Source organism: Sapajus apella, unplaced genomic scaffold, assembly GCF_009761245.1.
Source record: "Sapajus apella isolate SASKATOON/1434 unplaced genomic scaffold, GSC_monkey_1.0 scaffold110, whole genome shotgun sequence".
Taxonomy (NCBI): domain Eukaryota; kingdom Metazoa; phylum Chordata; class Mammalia; order Primates; family Cebidae; genus Sapajus; species Sapajus apella.
In genome coordinates this window covers 2,805,772-2,830,951 of record NW_022437050.1, presented here as the reverse complement: position 1 = coordinate 2,830,951, position 25,180 = coordinate 2,805,772, and the positions used below count along the sequence as shown (strand labels likewise).

General features: G+C 46.1%; 1 protein-coding gene across 3 annotated transcripts in view; it reads left to right on the top strand.

Annotated features, from left to right (window-relative positions):
• CYFIP2 (cytoplasmic FMR1 interacting protein 2) overlaps positions 1-25,180 on the top strand; it is a 143,209-nt gene that overhangs the window by 27,036 nt on the left and 90,993 nt on the right. For all 3 annotated transcript variants that reach the window (XM_032259550.1, XM_032259551.1, XM_032259552.1), the window contains exons 4-11: positions 4,853-4,930; positions 6,820-6,921; positions 10,555-10,736; positions 12,943-13,039; positions 14,190-14,318; positions 18,824-18,928; positions 20,796-20,887; positions 22,700-22,817. In XM_032259550.1, coding sequence (XP_032115441.1) covers positions 4,853-4,930; positions 6,820-6,921; positions 10,555-10,736; positions 12,943-13,039; positions 14,190-14,318; positions 18,824-18,928; positions 20,796-20,887; positions 22,700-22,817 — 903 coding nt within the window. The remainder of the gene's footprint in view (positions 1-4,852; positions 4,931-6,819; positions 6,922-10,554; positions 10,737-12,942; positions 13,040-14,189; positions 14,319-18,823; positions 18,929-20,795; positions 20,888-22,699; positions 22,818-25,180) is intronic.

Genomic DNA, 25,180 nt, shown 5'->3' with positions numbered 1-25,180 from the left:
CCTACAGTGCAGGCGTTCAAGGCCAAATGAGGGTGATGGCTCAGGGGTACAGCTAAGAGGATATGGATGTGAGGGAGGGACACTGGCTTTGCAGTCATCTGGGACTATTTGGACTGAGTTCCTAGGAAGACCTGGGTCAGGACACCAATAGGGAGGTTAGGAGGAGGGGCTAGGTTGTAGGGTGGTGGTGTTCATAAACTTAGTGGCTTAGAACAACACTGATTTATTTGTTTACAGTTCCATAGGTCAGAAGTCCAGCATGGGTCTTACTGAGTTAAAATCAGGGTGCCAGCAGGGCCGCAATCCTTCTGCAGGCTCCAGGAGAGAGTCTATTCCCTTGCCTTTTCTGACCTCTAGAGGCACCCGCATTCTTTGGCTGGTGGCCCCCAGCCAGTAGCGACTTCACTCTGATCTCTGCCTGCATCTTCACATTTCCTTCTCTGACTCTTCTGCGTCCCTCTTTTGCTTATGAGTACCTTGTGTTTACACTGGGCTCCCCGGGATAATTCAGAATAACCACCACCACCACCACCTCCCTACCCCCATTGAAAGGCTCTTAACTTGGTCACATCTGCAAATTCTTTCCACGTGAAGTAACATATTCACAGGTACCAGGGATTAGGGTGCAGACATTTTTGGGGGACATTCTGCCTACACAAGGAGAGTGTTGATGTGGCTTAGGCATGAGTTATGAGTGGCATGCAGTGCCGGCATTCCTATCTCCCTTCAGTCAATGGTGTCCTCTCGTGCCTTGTCCAGTCTTTCTAGAGTAGCTTTTCAGCAGCAATGTGGGCATATGAGATGCTCATCTTCTTGTATTTCTCCTGCCCCCACTTGGGCAGGGTGAATCTCTCAAAGGGCGGGATAGCCAGAGAAAGGAGGAGGGGAAGTACATAAACCATGTAATTTACCAACTGTATGGAAGAGTTGAGGATTCTTTGCTGGGGGTGAGATGGGGGTTGAGTGATCACTGAATCTGTCACTACAGAAAATTTGAGCTAGACTTACATTGGGTTTAAGTTATGGACTTACAGAATATTAGACATGTAAAGAGATCCTCAGTCTTGAAGCTGTCAACGTGGGCTGCACAAGAGAAACACCTGCGGATTATTAAACACCAATGCCCCATCCCATCCCCAGGGATAAAAATTTAGTTAGTTTGGGGCATGGCTTGGGCATCAAAGTTCCCCAGTAACCCAGTGTACAGCTAGGTGAACACCAACAATTCAGGCCAACTGTTTACCTCCAAATAAAGAAACTAAGACATTATAAGTCAAAAGATGGGCTCAAGAAGAGTGAGGACCAGACCTCAAGTCTCCCAAGACCCCCACCCAGGGCTCTTTCCACCGCACCATCCTGACCTCTGCTGCATTCCAGCATAATTCTACGACAGTTCTGGCTAATGGCCAACCATGAGGCAGAGTTCACATTCTTCTTGTTCACTGCACTGTTGGCAGCACAAAGCACAGAGCCTGGGACCTGTGAGTGCCCCATTAAACATTCACTGAATGAATGAGTTGGAATTACACCTATCAGCAGGCAGTTCGTTCTGTGCTAAAAGTAGACCCATGTTCCTTGCATTACTGTCACTTCTCCTTTCAGACATGTGTTCTGAGGCAGATGCCTGCGGGACCCACAGGCTTGATTGGTTCTCCCTGGTTTCAGGGACAACATGTTACTGATTTTTAAAGTTCTCTAATCATCGAATGTGTGACTTGTCAATGACATTTGCTGTTGAAAATAAAACTGTCACAAGTAAATTAATCTGATGTTGTACTAATAAGATATTATGAAATGGTGATCTGTGGATTTAAAAATAAAGTTCATTTATAAAAAGAGATGGCCTAGGAAAATTCTTTTTTTTTTTTCCAAGGGGTATTTCCATTTAAAGTGTACAATTCAGTGGTTTTTAGCATATTCCCAGTGTTATATAGCCATGACTACCACCTAATTTTCATCACCCCTGAAAGATCCCCTGGACCTGTTAGCAGTCAATCCCAATTCCTCTCACCCCCTCACCTCCTGGCAGCCACTAATATACTTTCTGTTTCTATGGATTTGCCTGTTTTCATTTAAATAAATAATCCAATCTGGGACCTTTTGTGTCTGGCTTCTTTTACGTAGCATAATGTTTTCTTTTTTTTTTTTTTTTTTTATTGAGATTGAGTTTTGTCCTTGTTGCCCAGGCTAGAGTGTGATGGCGCAATCTTGGCTCACACAACCTCCACCGCCAGGGTTCAAGCAATTCTCCTGCCTCAGCCTCTCAAGTAGCTGAGACTACAGTCACGCACCATTATGCCCGGCTAATTTTGTATTTTTATTAGAGATGCGGTTGCTCCTTGTTGGTCAGTGTGGTCTCAAACTCTCGACCTCCCAAAGCTGGGGTAACAATGAGCCACCGTACCCTTTCAAAGTTCATCCATGTAGTAGGATATATCGGTAGTTCATTACTTTTTATTGCCGAGTTATTAATTGTATGGATATACCACATTTTATTTATCTATCCATCGATGGACATTTAGGTTATTGGGCTATTTTGAATAATGCTGCTATGAATTTGTGTCACATGCAAATCTTGAATCTACACAATTTTCTGTGTACACATATGTTTTCAGTTCTCTTGGGTATACACATACCCAAGAGTTACTGGGTTAAATGGTAATTCTGTGGTTAATGGGTCCTGACACTGCCAGATTATTTTCCTGACTCACTTCACAGATTACCAAGAATGTGTGTGTTTGTGTGTGTGTGCCATTTAATTCTCATAAAATTCTATGAGATTATTTATATTACCATGATTTAACAGGTGACTAAGTGGAGAATTTTAGGCTAAGTGATTTACGATAGACTGAAGGGCCAATAAGTAATGAAGCTGGGATTTGAGCCCAGATATTTATTTATTTATGAGACAGAGTCTCACTGTGTTGCCCAGGCTTGAGTGCAGTGGTGCAATCTAAGCTCACTGCAGCCTCTGCCTCCCGAGTTCATGTGATTCTCCTGCCTCAGCCTCCGGAGTAGCTGAGATTGCAGGCACCCACCACCATACCTGGCTAATTTTTGTACTTTTAGTAGAGATGGGGTTTTGCCATTTTTGGCCATGCTCATCTTGAACTACTGACCTCAGGTGATCCACTTGGCACGTCCTCCTAAAGTGCTAGGATTTTGGACAATCTGAAGAACTTCCCAAAAGACTTATCTTACGTTCTACAGTAGTATTGGTATTTCTGAGAGCAACCGGGGAAGTCACAAATCTTGTGACCTCTGGCCATGTGGCTCCTGAGTAGTAAGGGATTATGGAAAGTATGCCTACATCTTAAGCAGAATTCACTCACCTCTCATAATCCTAATCTTTTGGCCTTTCATTAGTTTTACAAAGGCAGGTGTGAGCCACCATGCCCAGCCTTGAGCCCAGATGTTTGGACCTTGAATTTAGGTCTCTTTCCACAGTAGCATTTACTCAGTGAGATGAGTCGTCACTATAGTTTTTCATGTTCGTTTTTTATGCTGTTGCTGGTTTTCCCATCTGCTCTGGTTATTATTAAAAATTGATATGAATCATTTTCCTGCTTATGAGATAGTAGTACATGGGCTCTTATAAAAGTGTGAACATTATAATGCTATCTGGCTTTTTAAAAAGTGATGCAAAATAATCCAGCCCCACAGAGGGCTTGCTATTCAGAGCATGGTGCATGTTACACTGAAATTTTGTTCAACACATAGTAATGTAATCACCTGATACGGGTATTTCTGCCCACTGCACAGACAAAATCAATTCACTGAGACAGCAGTATTGCAGTAAAGAAAGAGTTTAATCAATGTGAGACTGGCCATGCAGGAGACAGTGTTATTATGCAAATCAGTCTCCCCAAAGGCTTGGAGGTTAGAGTTTTTCCAAGATAGTTGGGTGCGCATGGGGCTAGGGAATGGGTGCTGATTGGTTAGGGGTGCAATCATGAAGTGTGGAAAACAGGCCTCATGTGCTGAGGCTGCCTCTGGGTGGGGGCCATCGGACCAGTTGAGTCCCAAGTCCAGGTGGAGTCAGTCTGAAGAACTTCTCATAAGACCGATCTTACATTCTCTATGATAGTGTTGTGTTGGTATTTGCAAGAGCAGTTGGGAAAGTCACAAATCTTGTGACCTCTGGCCACATGACTCGAGTAGTAAGAGATTATGGAAAGTATGCCTGCGTCTTAAGCAGAACTCATGCACCTCTCATAATCCTAACCTTAGTTTTACTCTGGCAGTTTAGTTTTGGGAAGGGCTATTATCATCCTTGCTTTAAGGTTAAACTATCAGTGAAATTCCTCCCAAAGTTAGCTTAGCCTACCTCCAGGAATGACCAAGGACAGCTTGAAGGTTGAAAGCAAGATGGAGTCAACTATTTCAGATTTCTCTCACTGTCATAATCTTTGTAAAGGCAGTTTCAATAATATACTTTAATAATTATTTCTGTTTTCCTACTGTACATACTGTTTTGCTACTTGCTTATTTTCTTGCTCACATTATATCTGGGGAGCACATAGATCTGCCCCATTCTTTCTAAGGTAGCCATTCATCTGTTTGGAAAAATGTGGCCTGGTTGTAGAGTCTTTGGGTATCTGATGAGGATGATTTAGGTCAGTTCTTCTCAAACTCATTGTGTATGTGGGTCATCTGGGAATTTTGTTGAAATGCAGATTTACTGCATAGGCCCAGGAAGGGGCCTGAGATTCTCCATGTCCAATAAGGTCCCCAAGTGGTGTGCATGCTACTGGTCCATGGACCTAACCATAAGTAGTGAGGATTTGGGGGCTTTGGAAGCCTGGTGGCACCTGTCTGGTTCCTCCCTGCTGAGGCTGTTTTACCATTTCAGAATGAGATGCTGGAGGAAGGACATGAGTATGCAGTCATGCTGTACACCTGGCGCAGCTGTTCCCGGGCCATTCCCCAGGTGAGACTGTCCTTGCTGTGTGCCTCTTTCCCCTCCAGAGGGCGTTACTAACCCCCCTGCTTCATCCCCAAACCGGAGAGCTGAGCTTTTCCATGTGGCAGCGGGTAAAGCAGGGCCTCTTATCCAAGGAAAAACCTGGAAGACATTCAGATAGCTTCCCATCGAACTGATGACAGGGACCCATGTCGAGGGACCTAAAACACATTTGTTCAGTAGATTTTATTTCCAAAGCAGTATATGCTCACCATATGACACCAAAATCACTGCAGAGGGTATAGAGTGAAAAGCAAGATGTTTCCACTGCCTCACCCAACCACCCAAACCCACCTCCCGCCATAGGATGGCCGTGTATACTTTGTGAAATATTCTTCTGGATCTTTTGTCTGGCATGAATATTACTTTGTAAATAATAATTTACATAAATAATTATATAGTTATATTTACATAATTTACATAAATTAAATTATTGTTTACAAAAATGTACTGTTTCCGTGTTTGTATTGTTCTGCCACTTGCTTTTTTTTTTACACTTAATTCTTAATTACTGACTTTTTTCCTGTTGACACATACAGATATTTTTATTACCATCAGTACCATCATCATGTAATTAGTGGGTCCCATGGTAACAAAATCAGCAAGCCACAGGTGTGTAAAGTAAACGGAAACTATTGCTCCCCCTTCCTCCTAACTCTAGGCCCCAGCAATAACTGCTATTAACAGTTTGGTTTGCATCCTTTTAGATTTTCCATGCCTGTCTTAGATGTGAGCACACATGCTGTTTTGTTTCGCTTAAAAAAATAAGACTGAACTATACTGACTATTCTGTAACTTTTTTCACGTGCTTATGGTGACTTTGTTTCCTGGTTACATAAAACAATCTCGTTTCTTCTAACAGCTCACAGTGATATTATGTGATTGTAGCATATTTTATCCACTTAATCATTCACTGGTGGATATTTAGCATGATGCTGCCATTTTAAGACTTTCTAAGCAATAGTGTGAGGAGTGTCCCTGTGCTTACCTTGGCTCGCTCTTCAGATCCCGTGTACCCATTAGCAGCCTTGGCATGTGGGTTGTGAGGATGTCTGCCATGGGATTCTGATGTGCACACTGGTGAAAACCGCAGAGCAGGGGAAGTGGGCCTGGGTTTGTCTAGGGGAGCTTTGTCCCAGGTGTATCCACAACAATGGATAGAGCATTTGCCTCTGATTAGAATCTAGCTGGACCCCACTGGAGCAGGTACAGGGAAAAACTGAAGGAGTAAGAGCTCGTAGATGAATGGGAACATGTCAGTAGCTCATGGACACAGCACAGAACTGAGAAAAAGGAAGGAGGGTTCTGTTCTTGGGACCAACTGGTTCCTTTCCTGCAGCCAATGTCTGGGGAGCACCCTGCCCCCTGCCAGACTGGTGAAGCAGAGGCTACCCCAGTCTCCTCTCACTAGGATGAGCATATCAGTTATCATCCAAAATCAGGTATATTTGAGAGTAAAAAAGGGCTCTATTAATAAGACAACAGAGCCGTGCATGGTGGCTCATGCCTGTAATCCCAGCAATTCGGTAGGCTGAGGCAGGAGGCTTGAGCCCAGGAGTTTAAGACCAGCCTGGGCAACATAATGACCCGCCATCCCTAAAAAACTCCAAAAATTAGCTGGATGTGGTGGCGAGTGCTTGAAGTCCCACCTACTTGGGAGGCTGAGTTGGGAGGATCACTTGAGCCTGGGAGGTTGAGGTTTTAGTGAGACATGATCATGCCACTGCACTCTAGCCTGTATGACAGAACAAGACCCTGTCTCAAAAACAAAACAAAAAACCAGTAATAAGATGACAGGTGTGAACCAGGACTGCCTGGGCAAACCAGGATATGTGGATCCCCACCTTCCCCCACAGGTGAAATGCAACGAGCAGCCCAACCGTGTAGAGATCTATGAGAAGACAGTGGAGGTGCTGGAGCCAGAGGTCACCAAGCTCATGAAGTTCATGTATTTTCAGGTGAGTGGGGAGGGGCAGGTCTGCATCTCAAGAACTAAAAAGGCCCTTAGTCTTCTAACCACTGGGGTCTGAAGTTTTGTGCCATGTTATTTGTTCACTCAGCAAATATTTTTTGACTGTGCCCTACACACCCTGGGTGAGCAAGACAAATGGGTCTCCCCGCCTTCATGGAATTTCATCCTAGTACGTGTGTGAGTGTGTTTTAGGTAGGGGAAGAGACAGACAATAAGCAATACACGTGAATATTCAGAGAATAATAAGTGCTATGAGTAAAATAACATTTTGAAACGTTGTGGGTTATAGAGTACCTGTGGTGTGGGTGCTGCTTTAGGGACAGCCCCTCAGGAGGCAGCATTTGAGCTGAGTCTCTTTAGAGAGAGGCTGACGTGTGGCGACCCGGAGGAAAGGATTTCAGGCAGAAGGTACCACAGAGGCAAAAGGCTTGAGGCTGAGGCTGGAAGGAGCTTGATGTCTTTAAGAAATAAAATGAAGTGCCTGGGTGTGTTGGGGGTGGGGGCAGATAATGCACCCCTGGGTAGGGAGCATGGCCTTTGGAGGCAGAGAAGCCCAAGTCACATTCCCTGGCTCTTTCACTTTCTGTGTGCTTGTGAGTTATTTAATGTCTCTGACGCCTTGGGATTTTTCACCTTGAAAATGACCTGCCTCACCGGTTTATGGTGAGGATCATTGAGATCTATTTGTAAAGAACCAAGTAGGACCCTGGTCAGACGAGATTTAACAAATTGTAGCTGCTGTTAGCATCGTGGACCTGCCTTCGGGAGCCCAAAATCTTTTGGGGAGTACAGGGCCAAGAGAGAAGAACTATTCAGAAACTGATGAAGTACTAAACTGAGAGTGTCCTGACAAGAGGTATTTACAGAAGGGAGGATATGGAATAATCTAGAACTATGCTGTCCAGCTCCATAGCCATTAGCCACGTGTGGGTACTGACATTAATTTAAAAGTGACCACTTGACAAAAGTAAAGATTAAAAAATAAAAGTAAGTAAAAGTAAAATTTAAAAATGGAAGTTTGAGGTAAGTTGAAAAAAAAAAATAAAATAAAACGAGACAGCATGAAAAATTCAGTTCCTCAGTAGTTCTAGGCACATTGCAAGTGCTAAGTGGCCACGTGTGATGGTGGCTGTCGTATTTGGACAGTACAGTATGGTCCATTTTCATCATCGCAGAGTTTAGTTGGACTTAGACTCTGGAAGGAGAAAGTGTGACTTCGTCCGGTCTTTGAAGGAAAGGACTGACTGGCTGGTTGGGCACCTCAGGCCTGTGGAAGTGGAATGGAGCTTACATCGGGACAGTCATTTCAGTCCCCTTCCTTCCCTATTTTCCTTTTCTTCCTCCTCCTCCTCTCTTGCTCTTTCTGGGATACTACAGTAGCCTTTTTTTGTTGATGCTGTTCAACTGCTTTTTAAAATTTTTGGTACCAGTTTTGTAGAGGTATACTTAACATATACCATATATTTTGCCCATTTAAAGTGGACAATCCAGCAATTTTTAATATATTCACAGGGTTGTGCATCCATCACTACAGTCAGTTTTGTTATTTTATTTTATTTTATTTTTGAGACAGAGTCTTGTTCTATTGCCAAGGCTGGAGTTCAGTGACACTATCTCGGCTCACTGCAACCTCAGCTTCCCTCTCAAGTAGCTGGGACCACAGGTGTGTACCACCACACCTAGCTAATTTTTGTACTTTTTTGTTGTTGTTGTTGTTTAAGTAGAGATGAGGTTTCTCTATGTTGGCCAGGCTGGTCTCAAACTCCTGGCCTCAAGTAATCCACCCGCCTTGGCCTCTCAAAGTGCTGAGATTATAGATGTAAGCCACAGCACCCGGCCCACACTCAATTTTAGAACATCCTCATTACCACAAAAAGAAATCCCATGCCCTTTGGCCATCACCCCATAATACCCTCATCTCCACCCCCATTCCAGCCCAAGGCAACCACTAAGCTACTTTATGCCTCCATGGATTTGCCTATTCTGGACGTTTCATATAAACTGAATCATACAGCATGTGGTCTTTTGTGTCCATCTGGCTCTTCACAGTTAGCATAATGTTTTAATACATCCATGTTATAGCATGTATCAGAATTTCATTCCTTTTTAGGACTGAATACTATTCCATTGTATGGATATACCACATTTTATTTATCCATTCTTCAGTTGATGGACATTTGTTTATTTCCATTTTGGGGCTATTTTGAACAAACATTGATCATTTCCATACAAGATTTTGTGTGGACATATGTGTTCATTTCTCTCAAGTAGAGACCTGGGAGTAGAATTGTTGGGTCAGATGGTAACCCCACCCTTAAGCCTTTAAATACCCCATTAACTATTCTTTTGTGTCTAGCTTTGTGCCCTAGAGTCTGTTCTTCCCACAGCAGCCAATGTGACTCTTTTATAATATAATTCATGCCATGTTATCTGGCCTCACAACCTCCCACATCTCCCCAGCTTATGCAGTGTCCAAGCCTGAGCCTTCACAAAGGCCCACAAGAGCCAGTGCCCTGGCCCCCCGTTCTCTGCCTCCTTCCGGCACTCACTCCACTTCAGCCGCACTGGTTTCCTTCCCATCCCTGGAACATGCCTCAGGGCCTTCACACTGACTGTTGAGTTACCTTATGTGCCTCTTTTCCTCCTCTTTCAGCTTCTTTTCCTGAAAGTCACTTCTTGAGAATTCCTTCTCTGATCTTCCTCCTTAGAAGGACCACCCCTCTGAGACCTTCTCCTCAAGCTTTCCTGCTTTGTTTTTCTCCATAGCACATACCACAGCCTAACAGATGTATTGTTTTCTGTCTTCTCTTACTAGAGTGTAAACTCCTAGGCCAGGCATGGTGGCTCACACCTATAATCCCAGCACTTTGGGAGGCTGAGGCAGGTGGTGATCACTTGAGGTCAGGAGTTTGAGACCAGCCTGGCCAACATGGTGAAACCCAGTCTCTACAGAAAATATGAAAAATTAGCTGGGCATAGTGGCGTGTGCCTGTAATCTCAGCTACTAGGGAGGCTGAGGCAGGAAAATCACTTGAACCCAGGAGGTGGAGGTTGCAGTGAGCCGAGATCATGCCACTGCACTCCAGCCTGGGCAACAGAACAAAACTCTGTCTCAAAACAAAACAAAACTAGACTATAAGCTCCTGAAGGCAGAAGGCAGAATTTCCTTGCTTGTCTGTTTTTCTCTTTTGTTTCCTGTTCTACCCGAGGACGTAGAATCGTTCCTGGCACATAGTAGATGCTCATTAAATAGCTACTGGATTAATGAACCTCTTTTTCTCTCTGCATCTCTCTCTCACTCTTGGTCTCTACCTCCTTATCAGCTGGTACCTGACACTGTCCTAGGTGCTGGGAATTCCAAAATGAGTAAGACATAATGCTCAGCCAGTGTATGTTGAATGAATTCATTGGTTTGACTCACATGGGGGCAGGTGCCAGGCTCCCCTCCAGAGATCAGCTTTGGATTTAAGGACCCCTCTGAGAAAAACTGACTGGCAGATTTGCCTTTCTCTAAAGGGCTGGCTCTGAGGAGGGCCCTAGAGGAGCCTGGACCCTGCCCCTACAAGAGAGCACAGTGAGCCTCCCCAGGAGACCTTACTCACTGTCCCTCTGCCCCCAGCGCAAGGCCATCGAGCGGTTCTGCAGCGAGGTGAAGCGTCTATGCCACGCCGAGCGCAGGAAGGACTTTGTCTCTGAAGCCTACCTCCTGACCCTGGGCAAGTTCATCAATATGTTCGCTGTCCTGGATGAGCTGAAGAACATGAAGTGCAGCGTCAAGAACGACCACTCTGCCTACAAGAGGTCAGGGCAACCTCTCCCTTTCCCTTGCCCCAGTTGGGCCCCTCCTCCAGGGCCACCCACCAAGTGGAGGAAGAGGATGGAGACCCTCTCACTTGCTATTTCTTTGGTACCAAGGTAGCCATCTCCCAGACACAGGAGAACTCAGCCTGATTCAGTGTGGTTTGAAGAACAGGGCATAGAGCTGGGCTTTGGAAGAACTTTATCTTTGCAGAGTTTTATGTCACAAGATAGAATCAAATCCTCAATTCCCCCATCTGTGGAGCAGCAGCATTTTATGTTGCCCCGTGCAATATGGGGCCAGTAAGATCATCACAAAATTGTTACTTATTTTCTGTAAGAATGAGAAAGCCAATTCAAGCAACTTGTATAAAATAAGGAAATGAATTGGCTCACAGAAAGTCCAGGCACACCTGCACGCAGGCACTCAGACGACGGCGTTAGCCTGGGTCTCTCCAGCTCTCAGCTCCACCTCCTCTACATTGGCTGCGTTCTCAGGTCTGTGGTGGCTTCCAGCTGCTTTCCTCCAGCCAGTGCAGCAACTGCAGCTTCTAAGGAAGGGCAGGATGCTTCTCTTTCCAAATACTTTCGTGGAATTCCCAGGGAGGATTGCCTTTGATCCAGCTTGAGTCATGTGCTAAACCCTCCATCAGTCACTGTGGAGGCGTAGTGGTGGGGATACCCTGATGGGATGGTTACACACCTTTGGAGCCCAGGGTCTCTGCCAGCTCATAAGAAGAGTAGCCAGGAGAGATGCCTCACACCTGTAATTCTAGCACTTAGAAGGCCACAGCAGGCAGATCACTTAAGCCTAAGAGTTCCAGACCAGCCTGGGAAACATAGTGAGACCCCTGTCTCTCTCTCTTTCTCTCTCTCTCTCTCTTTTTTCTTTTTTTTTTTTTAAGATGGAGTTTCACTCTTGTTGCCCAGGCTGGAGTGCAATGGCACGATCTTGGCTCACTGCAACCTCCCCGGGTTCAAGTGATTCTCCTGCCTCAGCCTCCCAAGTAGCTGGGATTACAGGCACCTGCCACCACGCCCAGCTAGTTTTGTATTTTTAGTAGAGACAGGGTTTCTCCATGTTGGTCAGGCTGGTCTCAAACTCCTGACCTCAGGCTATCTGCCCACCTCAGCCTCCCAAAGTGCTGGGATTACAAGTGTGAGCCACTGCACCTGGCCTCTTTTTAAAAATTAAAACAAAAAAAGAGGAGGACTGAAAATGGGGAAGGAGTCATTCCAGAAACCAGTATGCCACCACCTGGGAGTCTCTTTGAAGGATTTGCTGTGTCTCTGCTAAGGAGAGACGCTCCTCCTTGAACGACATCTTCCTGCACTGCAGAATAACCAGAGAAAACAGAGGGATTCTCACAAGTTTACCCTCCTGAGTCAACTGTGAAATCTGGTGGTGTCCAGCAGACAGGACCCCATCTCAAGGCTGACTTAGAAGTGACAGCTTCACAAAGTTTTTACACGTAGCTTATTGCATAGTATATTCTACCAAATTCTCCCCAGCTGTGGCTAGCTGCTTCTGTCATGGCCACAAATGACATCCTGTACAGCCCAGCTAGGTCCTGAGCAAGGTGGGGTGTCTTGTCTGTTTCCACAGTTCACGATGGCACAGGTGGCACCATCCCCAGGTTAGGCTGGAAAGTCAGGCAGCTGCCGCTGTCTGCCGTCAAGCTCTGCCTGTGTTCCTGGTGCCCATCATCCCTTCACCCGAAGTTCTGTGAGGCTCAGTAGTTCTGTTTTCCATACAGTGCATTGCTTTGGAAACACGGAAGTTTTCGTATAAATAACAGAATACACAACAGGGGCATTCTAACATCCTACCTGTGCTTCTTCATAACTTACCATGCAGCCTCACTAGAGGTCACAGGAAGGTACAAGGTTGATCATTTCACTCCGTTTTAGTACTCCCGGCTGGTTGATGGGATGCTAGTTCCCCTAAACTTTCTGAGGTTTCAGAGATTTTTAGTACATTCCTGCCTTTTAATTTCGGGGACCCTTATTACCGGTTGCAGACAGCCCCAAAGCAAACGACTCCAGAATACACTCTGTTTCAACATTAGCGTTGCCTGGGATATTCAGAGCTCATTAACTTCCAGGATGGTGTCACTCTGGGTTAGGTGGGTGTGGGAGCCTGTGAGGCATGGTTCAGGCTGCTGTGCCTAGACAGTCCTCTCTGCAGCACGCGCTGTCTCTGTTTCAGGGCGGCACAGTTCCTGAGGAAGATGGCAGATCCCCAGTCCATCCAGGAGTCGCAGAACCTTTCCATGTTCCTGGCCAACCACAACAGGATCACCCAGGTGAGGGCAGAGTCCCTGTTAGTCCTGGCCTGGTGTCCCAGTGATACAGGCAGGCGTGTAGAGGTTGGGTGGACCACAAACCCAAGCAGACAAGCCCAGTCGGCAGCTTCCATCTCCACTGCCCTACATGAGAGTGAAATGCAGTTGAGGACTGCAGCCTCCCCTCCCAACCCCAGGTGGCCCATTCACCCTCCCCAGTTGTCATTCTTGTGAAGCCCTCTCAGCCAGTGCTCTGACCCTGCATCACGGTTGAGAACATGGGGTCTGGATTTAGGCAGCCTTGTTTTCTAATCCTAGACCACCACTGACCCACTGTAAGACTTGGGGCTCAATCTAAGCCTCAGTTTCCTCATCTGTAAAATGGATCTGTTATTTTGAGAATATTACGACAAGGCATCTCATAGGACTGTTGTGAGAAATAAATGATGTCAGGCCCAAACTCAGGGGATCTTCCATCTTCCAAGCGTATTCAGGCTCAAGTCCGTATCACTAAGGCGCTGGGATTGACTGGGCCCTTGCCATTCTTTGTTAACTGCAGAAAGCTGCTCAGCAACTGAGGCCTCAGGTTTTCTTTCTCTTGTCTGTGGGAACTACCAGCAGTGCCCTCCTCTGCGTACCCTGCAAGGCCGAGTTGATCTCTTTGGAGAGAAAGGGCCTGGGGTGGGGACCTCAGACCCTTCTCTAGTAGATGGTCCTGTACTGCTGTGTCCTGCCAGGAGGGAGACACCTGCCCCCCACCCCACTGCAGCTCTCCTCCCTTGAATGGATTTTTGCTGCCATTGTCTAAGAAGACATCCTAGATAAGCCCACATCCTCCAAGCTGAGCTGAAATTACAAGAAGCCTATTGCTGTAAAGCTGAGCTGCTTTTTTGCTCAGGACAGGAAAGCACTTTCTAACCATCAAAACTGCCTGGGAATAAAATAAGGGAGTGAGTTTCCTGCCATGGGAGGTGTGCAGGAGTACTGTGCAGACATCGAGGAGAGGATTCAGGCATCAGGTGCCGGCTGGCATGCAGGCTCCCCTCCCTGGAGCCATGCTTCCTGGTCATTAGTGGGGGCCACACCCGCCAGCTCTAGACCTTCTGCAGGGGTGCAGGTGAGGGCGCAGGATACATGCACTGCCTAACCTGAGGGTGGCGCTGCTGTTCAGTGTCTCCACCAGCAACTGGAAGTGATCCCAGGCTATGAGGAGCTGCTGGCTGACATCGTCAACATCTGCGTGGATTACTATGAGAACAAGATGTACCTGACCCCCAGTGAGAAACACATGCTCCTTAAGGTAAAACTCCCTGAGGCCACACCCACGGGACCCGAGCTTACCCTCTCACCTTCTTCTTATTAAAAACCCTTTTTAAAAAACAGTGTTTCTTTTTTCTTAAACATTGATACAGATCTTACTGCACATAATGGTTTGTAACCTGTTCCTTTTCTGTAGTACTGTAGTCACCTTTCCAGATGTCATTAAGGTTATTTCTACAGTGTGATGTTTAATGACTACCAAATGTTCCATTGTACTGGGACATTGTCATAACAAATCCCCTGCGGTTGGATATTTCTTTGCTAAACTCATTGAACACCCTTGTAGCAGAATCTCTGTGCACATCTTTTTGTCAAGCTAAACTTCCTAGAAGAGAAATTGCTGGCTCAAAGGAAAAAACAGAATAAATCTTTTTCTCTTAAATTTCAATAGTTTGAGGGAAACCAGGTGGGTTTTTGTTGCATGGATTTTACTGGGAATTTCTGAGATTTTGGTGCACCCGTCACCCAAGCAGTGTACATTGTTCCCAAAGTATAGTCCCTCACCCACACCTCCCTGCCTTTTCACCAAGTCTCCAAAGTCCATTATATCATTCTTTTTTTTTTCCTTTTTTTGAGACAGAGTTTTACTCTTGTTGCCCAGGCTGGAGTGCAGTGGTGTGATATCAGTTCACCACAGCCTCTGCCTCCTGGGTTCAAGCAATTCTCCTGCCTCATCCTCCCGAGCAGCTGGGACCACAGGCATGTACCACCATGCCCAGCTAATTTTTTTGTATTTTTAGTAGAGACAGGGTTTCTCCATGTTGGTCAGGCTGGTCTCCAACTCCTGACCTCAGGTGATTTACCTGCCTTAGCCTCTCAAAGTGCTGGGATTACAGACATGAGCCACCGTGCCCGGCGTATTAATATCATTCTTATGCCTGTGCATCCTCATAGCTTAGCTCCCACTTATAAGTGAGAACGTACAATATTTGATTTTTCATTTCTGAGTTACTTCACTTAGAATAATGGCCTTTAACTACTTCCAGGTTGCTGTGAATGCCATTATTTTGTTCCTTTTTGTGACTGAGTAATATTTCACGATGTATATATGCCACATTTTCTTTATCCACTTGTTCGTTGATGGGCATTGAGGTTGGTTCCATATTTTTGCAGTTGCTAATTGTGCTGCTATAAACAGGTGTGCAAGTATCTTTTTCATATAATAACTTCATTTCCTCTGGGTAGACACCCGGCAGTAGGACTGCTAGATCAAATGGTAATTCTACTTTTAGTTCTTTAAGGAATGTCCATACTGGAAAACAAAATAGATCTTCAAGCTTTTGCTATATTTTGCCAAAATGATCACAATTGTTTCATCAGTTTACAGGTTTCCTTCCAAAATTGTCATATTTATTGTTTTGGAAAATCTGGAATATACAGCAAAGCATAAAAAAATTTAAATCTCTCACAGTCCTTTAACCAAAAGATAACACGTTTATCATTTTCTTTTCCAAGGCAGGGTCTCATTCTGTCTCCCAGGCTGGAGTGCAGTGGCACAATCATGACTCACTGCATGAAATAGGCTGCCTAACTCCCAGGCTCAAGTGATCCTCTCACCTCAGCTTCCTAAATAGCTGGGACTACAAGCACATACCACCACACTCAGCTATTTATTTTATTTTATTTTTTATTTTCTGTAGAATCAGGGTCTTCCTACGTTGACCAGGCTGGTCTTGAACTCCTGGGCTCAAGCAATGTGCTCACCTCAGCCTCCAAAAGTGCTGGGATTATATGCATGAACCACTGCACCTGGCTTACTTTCAGCATTTTAATGTATGTCCTAAGTTTTTTCCTCTGCTTATATATTTTTAAAATTTGCAGTCTGTATGACCATGTATCCATTTTATCTCATGTGACTAAATTTATTTGGTTGTGTTATGCTGCTGTGAAATAATGTGATTTCGATGAGCCTTCCTTAGCTGTTATTCCATTGTTAGCTTAGGTTGTCTCTAACTTACACCCCACAGCTGCTGTAGCATTGACATGAACAGCCTTCTCCCGTTCTTTTTTCTCTTTTTTTGGAGACGGAGTCTCACTCTGTCGCCAGGCTGGAGCACAGTGGTGTAATCTATGCTCGCTGCAACCTCTGACTCCCTGATTCAAGCGATTCTCCTGCCCCAGCCCCCCGAGTAGCTGGGATTACAGGCACACGCCACCATGCGCAGCTAATTTTTGTATTTTTAGTAGAGATGGGGTTTTACCATGTTGGTCAGGCTGGTCTTGAACTCCTGGTCTCGTGATCCACCCACCATGGCCTCCCAAAGTGCTGGGATTACAGGGTTGAGCCGCTGAGCCCGGCTGCCTTCTCCCATTCTTTCTACCTGCTGCAGAGCTCCTTTTGATTCTGTCCCAGATCCTCACCTCTCAGCGTTCTGGTGGTTTTTCCTTTTTTTCTCCTGCAATGTCTCTCCTGCTGTTCTGAGAATCCCAGCCCTGTGTTGGCGCTCCTGTCTTACATGTCTTAGCACTTCAGTTAAGTTTGCAGGGTTGGGTGGCTTTGAGACTTGTTACCCTGGCTTCCTCCAGACCATCAGAAATCTAGAGAAGCCACTCACAGTTCACACACCGCTCTCACCCCTGGTGCTCAGCCTGGGCAGTTGCTGTAACTTTCTACAAGCTAAATCACTACATTCCAGCCCACCAAGTAGTCTTCATGCAGCCTTCAAATTCTCCAGCCCTCCACACCCGGACTTCCCTGCCTTCTTCCCTCTCTGTTCCTCACCCTCTTCAATCTGCCCCCTCACATAGTTTTGCCACATGGGTAGTTTGTGTCAGTGAACTCAGATGCCACCATGGGCACTGTCTGCTCTTATGCAGAAAAGGGTGAAGTTCATCCTGCAGAACAAAGTACACCCGCAGAGTGGCTCACGCCTGTCATCCTAGTGCTTTGGGAGGCCAAGGCAGGAGGATCACTTGAGCATAGGAGTTCGAGATCAACCCGGGCAACCCAGTGAGATGCCATCTTTACAGACAGATACAAAAATTAGCCAGGGGTAGTGGCATGCACCTGTAGTCACACTTCCTCAGGAGGCTGAGGTGAGAGAATTGCTTGAGCCCAGGAGGTTGAGGCTGCAGTGAGCAGTGATCATGCCACTGCACTCCAGCCCAAGTGGGGTGGCAGGGGAACAGAGCAAGAACATCTCAAAGAAAACAAAAAGGAAATGCTTCCCACAGGGGAAGCAACCTTAACAGTCCCCCGGTCCACCCTCTTCATGTCGGATGAGAAATAGAGGCACAGAGAGAAGTGACTTTCTCATGGTCACACAGCTGTTCAGGCTCCCTTCTGCATACATTTTAAAGGGAACAAAATAAGCCAGCATTCAGGAGGCTGTTAAAAGGATTGAAATCAAGAATGTCAACTCACTCAGAGGGCAAATTCAGGAAGAGATCATTCTATTATAAAGACACATGCACACATACATTCATTGCAGCACTGTTTACAATAGCAAAGACCTGGAACCAACCCAAATGCCCATCAATGATAGACTGGATGAAGAGAATGTGGCACATATACACTATGGAATACTATGCAGCCATAAAAAAGGATGAGTTCATGTCCTTTGTAGGGACATGGATGAATATGGAAACCATCATTCTCAGCAAACTGACTCAAGAACAGAAAACCAAACACCACATGTTCTCACTCATAGGCTGGTGCTGAACAATGAGAACACATGGACACAGGGAGGGGAGCATCACACACTGAGGTCTGTTGGGGGTGGAGGGCTAGGGGAGGGATAGTGGGGGGTGGAAAGGTTGGGGAGGGATAACATTGGGAGAAATGCCTGATGTAGGTGAAGGGGGGATGGAGGCAGCAAACCACCATGGTGAGTGTGTGTGTACCTATGCAACAATCCTGCCATTTCTGCACATGTACCCCAGAACTTAAAGTATAATAAAAAAAAAAGTCACCAGCAGCTCCTTGGAAACCTTTACATTGTCCTTTCTGTGGACAAAGTGGTGGATACTTTGACATTCACTCACTGTTCAAGTATTCATCAGATACCTGTGTTGTGCCACACCCTGGGATACAGCAAGGAGCTAGGAGCAGCCCTTTCTCTCAGAAAGACCTAAATGCAGAAATATTGTCAACAGATCCTGTTCAGCGCCTTTCTCCACTCCTTAGCTATGTGGCCTTGGCCAGCCGTCTAACCTCCCTGTGTCTCCGATTCCTCATCTATAGAATAAAGTTATTGCAGAGAACTTGACTCAAGAGAGAATAATGCTTATTAAAGCTCTGAGCACAGACTCGGGCCCATAGTAAGGGCTGAAGAAGTAGCTGCCATAGTAATAGACTAAATTTCTCGTTGAAATTAGACTTATATTTCCTGCCTTTGTTTGAAGATGCATAGGTTTTTATATAGTATGTCTCTACAGGGTGTGTGTGTGTATGTCACATAGACGGACCTACCTTTAAAAAAAAAAAAAAAAAACTTTTCCAGTGGATGTGATTAGTTTCTATGCTCTGCCCCCTTCTCATTCTAGGTGATGGGCTTTGGCCTGTACCTGATGGATGGAAATGTCAGTAACATTTACAAACTGGATGCCAAGAAGAGAATTAATCTTAGCAAAATTGATAAGTTCTTTAAGGTCAGCAACTGGGGCTGGGGCTGGGCAGAGGGCTGAGGTTACCAGAGCCAAGATGTTTTTGGCAGAAAGGAATGAAATTAGCCAGAAAACCATGGGTTTGTTTTTAAAATTGAGCTGTAGCTCCAAAGCTCCCAAGAGTAGGAAGAGGAGGAAGGTAGAACAGCAGGGCCCCCGGCGGCCATTGAGAGAGGCATTTGCTCTCTAGAAGGATGCTGTATGAAAGTCGTGCATAGTTCCAGGTTTGAGGATTCAGCTGGGATTTGGATAGGAGGAGGCCCTGTGAGTCTTTTTGAATGCTGCCTTGTTTTTTTTTCCCCTGAAGTCCCTTGTCACTTAAAGAGGTGCATCCCAGAAGACAGCACCTGCTTTAATTTCCAGTATAAATCAGAGCTCACAGAAGTAGAATGGTTAAAGACTGGATTTTAAATTGATTCACATATGCAAAATCACAGCCTCTCACCTGGTACACCAGGGGCACCTCAGCTTGCCCTTTCCTCTGGATAGAATGCCTCAGCAACATCCATCATACACTCTATTTCAGTGTCCCTGAGAGCTAATCTTTTGGCCCCAGATCTTAAAAAATTTTCAGTTAAACTAAGCTTCTTAGGATTTTGCAAAGGAATCTCGTACTTTGGCATTAACTTCCATATTCTCAATTTATTCTAGCATTGGGCACTGCAGGCATGGAGGAAGCCTGAGGGGTCAGACATGGAAAAGCCCAGATTAATAGTCACAGCAAAACTCCTTAGTCGTGTGATGTGGAGGGCACTGGATTGGGCCTGAGTCCCACTGACTCTTCAAGGTTAAGGAGAAGGGTCATGTCACTTATGTTTTGTGCTGTGGCTTTACTTGTTTTCAAGGGTGGAACTTTTATCTAGAGTTGTTCCAAATGAAAATAGGGCTCATTTGGGGAGACCCTTGGAAAATCTCCCCCAAGTCAGCATGACTGAGATGAGGGTAGAAGGGAATACAACCTCTCCCTTGGCAGGCCTGGGTGTAAGTCTGGCTCTGCCACTTAATAGCTAGATGACTTTGGGAAAGTCACTGAATCACCCTGAAACTGAGTTCCAACTCTGAAAAATATGCATACCAAGGGTATCGGCTCTGTAGGGTTCCCTGGAGGATTCAGTGGGGTTTGGGGTTACATCGATGACTCAGAGCTCTGGGTTATATAATCCTGGCTTCTTGACTTCTAGCTGGTCTTCGTGAAAAATCACGTAAGCTGTTTAAGCTTCAGTTTCTTCTTCTCTGAAATGGGAATAACAATAGTACAGACTTCACAGGCTATTGTATGGCTTGATATACTGTTTTTAAAGTGGTTGGTGCAGTACCTAGTGCAGGCGAAGCACACAGCAAACACCAGCCTCCCCGCCATTTGCCCTGGTTTTTGGTTGGGAGTTGTCTGCCCTCTGGTGTTAGGTATTATTATGGTTTTAATTACCTTGAAAGTACAGACACTCTGGAAGACCAACAGCACTCAGACACCTGCTTCTAGCCCAGAATTCATAGCAGCAAGGATGCTTTAAGCTGGGGAAGATTCAAGCGGGAAGGACCCTGCACTGGGCAGCTGTCCATCCGGTCCTCAGCCTCACCCATGCTGTTGGCTGAGTGACCTTGGACAAGTTACTTTTCCCTTTTTAGACTCTGTTGCTTAGAACAAAGAGTTGGTTGGAGTCAGGGGAGGACCTGCACCCTGGCTGGGGCTCCTTTTGTCTTCAGAGTCACCTGGTAGCATCCCCGGAAGCAGAAACTAGGGGTCATCCCCCAGGCACACACAGAGACCTGCCTCCCCCAGTGGGGTGGCAGCAAAGGCGGCCACCCCAGACCCTCCTTGGCATCTCACGAGCTGTGTTTGCTTCCTTTGCAGCAGCTGCAGGTGGTGCCCCTTTTCGGCGACATGCAGATAGAGCTGGCCAGATACATTAAGACCAGTGCTCACTATGAAGAGAACAAGTCCAAGTGAGTGCCTGCCGTAATGTCTCTCGGCTCCCGCGAGGATGCCCAGCCCGGGCAGGGAGCCGAGGGGCCACTTCAGCCCCTCCTCCCTCCCCAGAGCCCTGGGCAGGTGGATTCTATCAGAACACAGGCGCTGGCCGGAGGGGAGCTGTGAGGGTGCTCTGAGCCCTTTTGTATCCGCCTTTTGCTGCCAGGTTCAAAAGGGCTCAGAGCATAGCCATGCCCCTTGTCCAGCCCAGCAGTGACCTACATGTCCCCTCAGCAGGACAGCAGGAGTCCACCTCCTTCCCTGGAGGAGTGGCCAGCCCTCAGTGGTCCAGTGAGGAGAGGTGGCATTCTTCCTCCTCATGCCGATCCTCTCAGGTTAGGTGACCGTGCGCTCAGTACTTCGTGGAGTGGATGTGAAGTGGGTGGGCAGCTTCACCTTCAGTCACTTTATAAACCACGATTCTAGGTCACCTATGCAAATGCCTGGGGTGTCAGTGCCTCACTGAATTTGGGGCTCCAACCTCGGCTGCCCCTTTGGTCTCTGAGGCTGTGCAGGAGGGTCCTTCTGTGTGCGTCTTGCCCAAAGTTGTGGCTTTTTCACACAGAGGGGAACCGGCCATCCTTTACTCAAGGGCGAGTGTATTAGCATCTTAAAAAGACATGAATGGAGTGTCCTTGAACTGCATCCACCTGGAGCCCCTGCAACTGAGTGTTCCGAAGGAAAGCTAATGTAGTCCCTTCATCACCCTCTGGCTGCTAATGTGTGAGGGGGTTTTGCAGGAAAAGCAGGGAACACTGAGTTCATTCCTCACCTTTTTCCGCATGACTTCTCTACCAGCCAAAGCTGGCTGGGAGCAGAGGCTGGGGGAGTGACCAGGGCAGGGTGTGAGGGGCCATGTGCTCCCCTCTCCACGGATAGCTCTCTGAGTAATACTGAAGGGAAGCCTGAGGAAGGCTGTCACTGTTCTGCCATTCTTGTGAGAACCACATCAGGGCCCCTTCTGAAAGGGTAAATTCTCCCCAGCATCTTTTTCTGCCTTGTCTGGTGCTCATGCTTAGTCTGTCTGCTGGGTCACCAGCACCTGAGGGTAGAAGAGGGTAAAGGGAGTGGTCGTTTTTCTCTTGGGGATGGAGAGTGAAGAGGTTCATTCATTCATTTCCTCTCTGACTTAGGATGGTTTTCCTAATGACATCTTTTCACAAGGAGTGGAAAACAGGCAGAGGGAAGGAGGAAAGAGGGTGGAGAGAGGAGAGAAGGGGGCAAGAGGTAGAGAGGGTGGGTGGAGGGAGGGGCCACCCCCAAGTCTCAGAGTGACCCTGGCTTCCCTCACCACAGCGTGCTTCCGTGTTGCCAGGAGACTGTTGGAAAAGAGGCACAGACACACTAAGATTTCTGCAGTCCCAGCCCAAAGCCCCCCAAAGCCAGTTTCAACCTCAGTGTCTGTGCTGTCAGAGCAGGTAGGCTGGTCTTGGAGGTTGCCCACCTTGCTTTTTCCGTGCTCGAATCCAGTCCTTTGTAGCCCTAGAGCAGCTGTGATCCCTCGCCTCTCATATTACTGGTAAGTATTGTGGACCAGGTATCTGGAAGGGCTGCAGTTGGGTCCTCGATGAGGCCAGCCCCAAGGAAGAGGAGGAAGGACTGTCCCACTAGGCCTGAAGCTTCCACAGTGTTAGACTTAGCAGGTCTCTTGCAGAGGCTGCTGGGATACCATGTGGTGTCACCCTTGGTATTTGGCCACATGGACTGAGCACCAGGAGCAGCTAATGCCTGTCCCACCCAGGCGCCTGAGACTGGGACTCTCTCCGACCCCGTAATTTTCTACCCAGGTGGACGTGCACGCAGAGCAGCATCAGCCCCCAGTACAATATCTGCGAGCAGATGGTTCAGATCCGGGATGACCACATCCGCTTCATCTCCGAGCTCGCTCGCTACAGCAACAGTGAGGTGAGCATGTAGGGTGCTGGGATGCAGGCCCGTGGGCCCAAGGCCAGATGGGTAAGGAGCAGCCAGGAAGGAACATAGACCCACGGGAGAGTAGGAGGGAGGCAAGAGGGTAACGTGGCCAAGAGCATGGGTTTTAGAGCCAGGCAGACTGGGGTGAATTCTGGTGGTGCCGCTGCTCTTTGAAAATTATTCAGTATCTCTTTGCTTCAGTTTCCTTATCTGTGAAATGAGGGTGACAACAGGATCTATCCTGTAAGGTTCATTGAGAGGATTAAAAGATATAGAAGACAATAAAAGCCTGGTGATGGTTAGTTCTGTCTGTACATGATAAATGATGCAAACCACCTCCACCCTGGTTGGCAAGCAAACAGAACACTTGTACTCATAACATTACCTCAATATTTTAAAACGACCCAGTAATAAATGATCATTGTAAAAAAGATCTGTAATATACTTAGGGGCAGGTGAAGGCCATAAAAATCTCCACTAATCCCAATAATTACATTTCATTTCATTTTTTCTTTTTTTCTAAACTTTTTTTTTTCAATGGAGACTTGATCAGAGCTCAAACCTTAGGAAAAAACACAGATAAGCAGAAGGAGAGAAATATCACATAAAATCCTACCATCCCAGAACCAACTAAGACTGGGTATCCTTCTGGTTCTCATCCCATACACACCCTTCTAATAACTGAATATGCTGTTTGATAAACACTGGTCCCCTGACTCAGATTCCTTTATTACGTAGCACTTGTGGGTGAGTGTGCACTGACCCATGTGTGCTCACTGCTTCCACCATGTGGCCGGCAGCCATGGTGACTGTGCTTTCCAAACCCCAGCCCAGGAGAAGCCTTTGATCACAGAGCAATGTATCTGAAGCGGGGTCTGACAAATGCAAGGACTTGTGGCCATTAGACTCGTGGCCCAGAGGGACCAAGGTCAAGCACAGATCTTAGCTTTCTAAACATACGTACCAATCAATTGAACTGAAGTTACAGGAATAACTTATTTTGAGTGCTAGAACTCTTAAAAAAATTTTTTTTTTAAATATTTTATTTCCTTTTTAAAATTAGAGACAGGATCTCATTATATTGCCCAGGCTGGTCCTGAACTCTGAACTCAAGTGATTTTCCTGCCTCAGCCTCCCCAAGTGCTGGGATTACAGGCATGAGCCACTGCACCCAGCCAGAGCTCTTAATTCTTACTCAGATTTTGATGTGGTCTAAGAATGAGTCTGGTCAAAGATTTTTTTTTTAATTATATGCTCCATACATGTTAATTCTCATTCTTCACAGTAGTTCTATAAAGTGGCCATGAACTCTGAATTAGCAAATAATCATTGCTCCAAGAAGAAATCTCAGTTACAGCCCTGTGAGCCTCTGGTCACAACATTTTCATCAACCGGTCAATATATAACCTTGTTTTATAAGCACTTCTGTTTAAAGACACTTTATGTGATCTCTATTGTTGATTCATGAACTCATGACCAATAGCACTGTAACTTATGCCTGAATGAAGCTTAGCTAGAAGATATATTTTTTTTCCATAAGACATATTACAGCTTTCTCACACAGAAGAACACTATATAGCACATTAGCCCTAAGCTTGCGGTAGAGCGGAGGCCATTTTAAATTGAGCAATTGCGAGTAAAACGCACAAAAGTATAGAAAACATGACACTAAATACACTTCAAAAAAGATACTTGTTTACTGTGTGAGAGGTGAAACAAGAAGGCAGAGTCACTTTGTCCAACTTCAGCTGGGAGTGGGCACATGTCTGCAAATGACAGAAATCGTCATGAATTTAGCCAGTAAGGGAATTCATAAATACAGAATCCACCAATAATGAGGACTGGTGTGTGTGTGTGTGTGTGTGTGTGTGTGTACACATATGTATATACATACACACACATTCTGTCATTGTGGGATATTATACAGATGTTTATCCATTGCCTTTCAATCAGCGAGTCATGTCTAATGAGTTGTGAAATCAACTTAGTGGTTTGTGATTAGCATTTTTATATAAATATAGAATAGAAAATCAGAAGGAATCCTATATACTAAGAAAAACTGCTTTGTAAAAAATATTGTTGAGGTTGGGTATGGTGACTCACACCTGTAATCCCAGCACTTTGGGAAGTTGAGGCAGGAGGATTGCTTGAGTGCAGGAAACCAGCCTGGGCAACACAGTGAGACCCTGTCTCTATAAGAAAAAAAAAAGAAAAACACATTGTCGCGTACATATATTTGATAGCTCTAAGTAGGTGTATGTTCTGAGTTTCTATGTAGTGTGCACTTCCTGCTGTGAATGCAGTCAGAGTTTGAAAGGTGCCGTCCTGTGATGCCCCAGGGCGATTATGAGTGG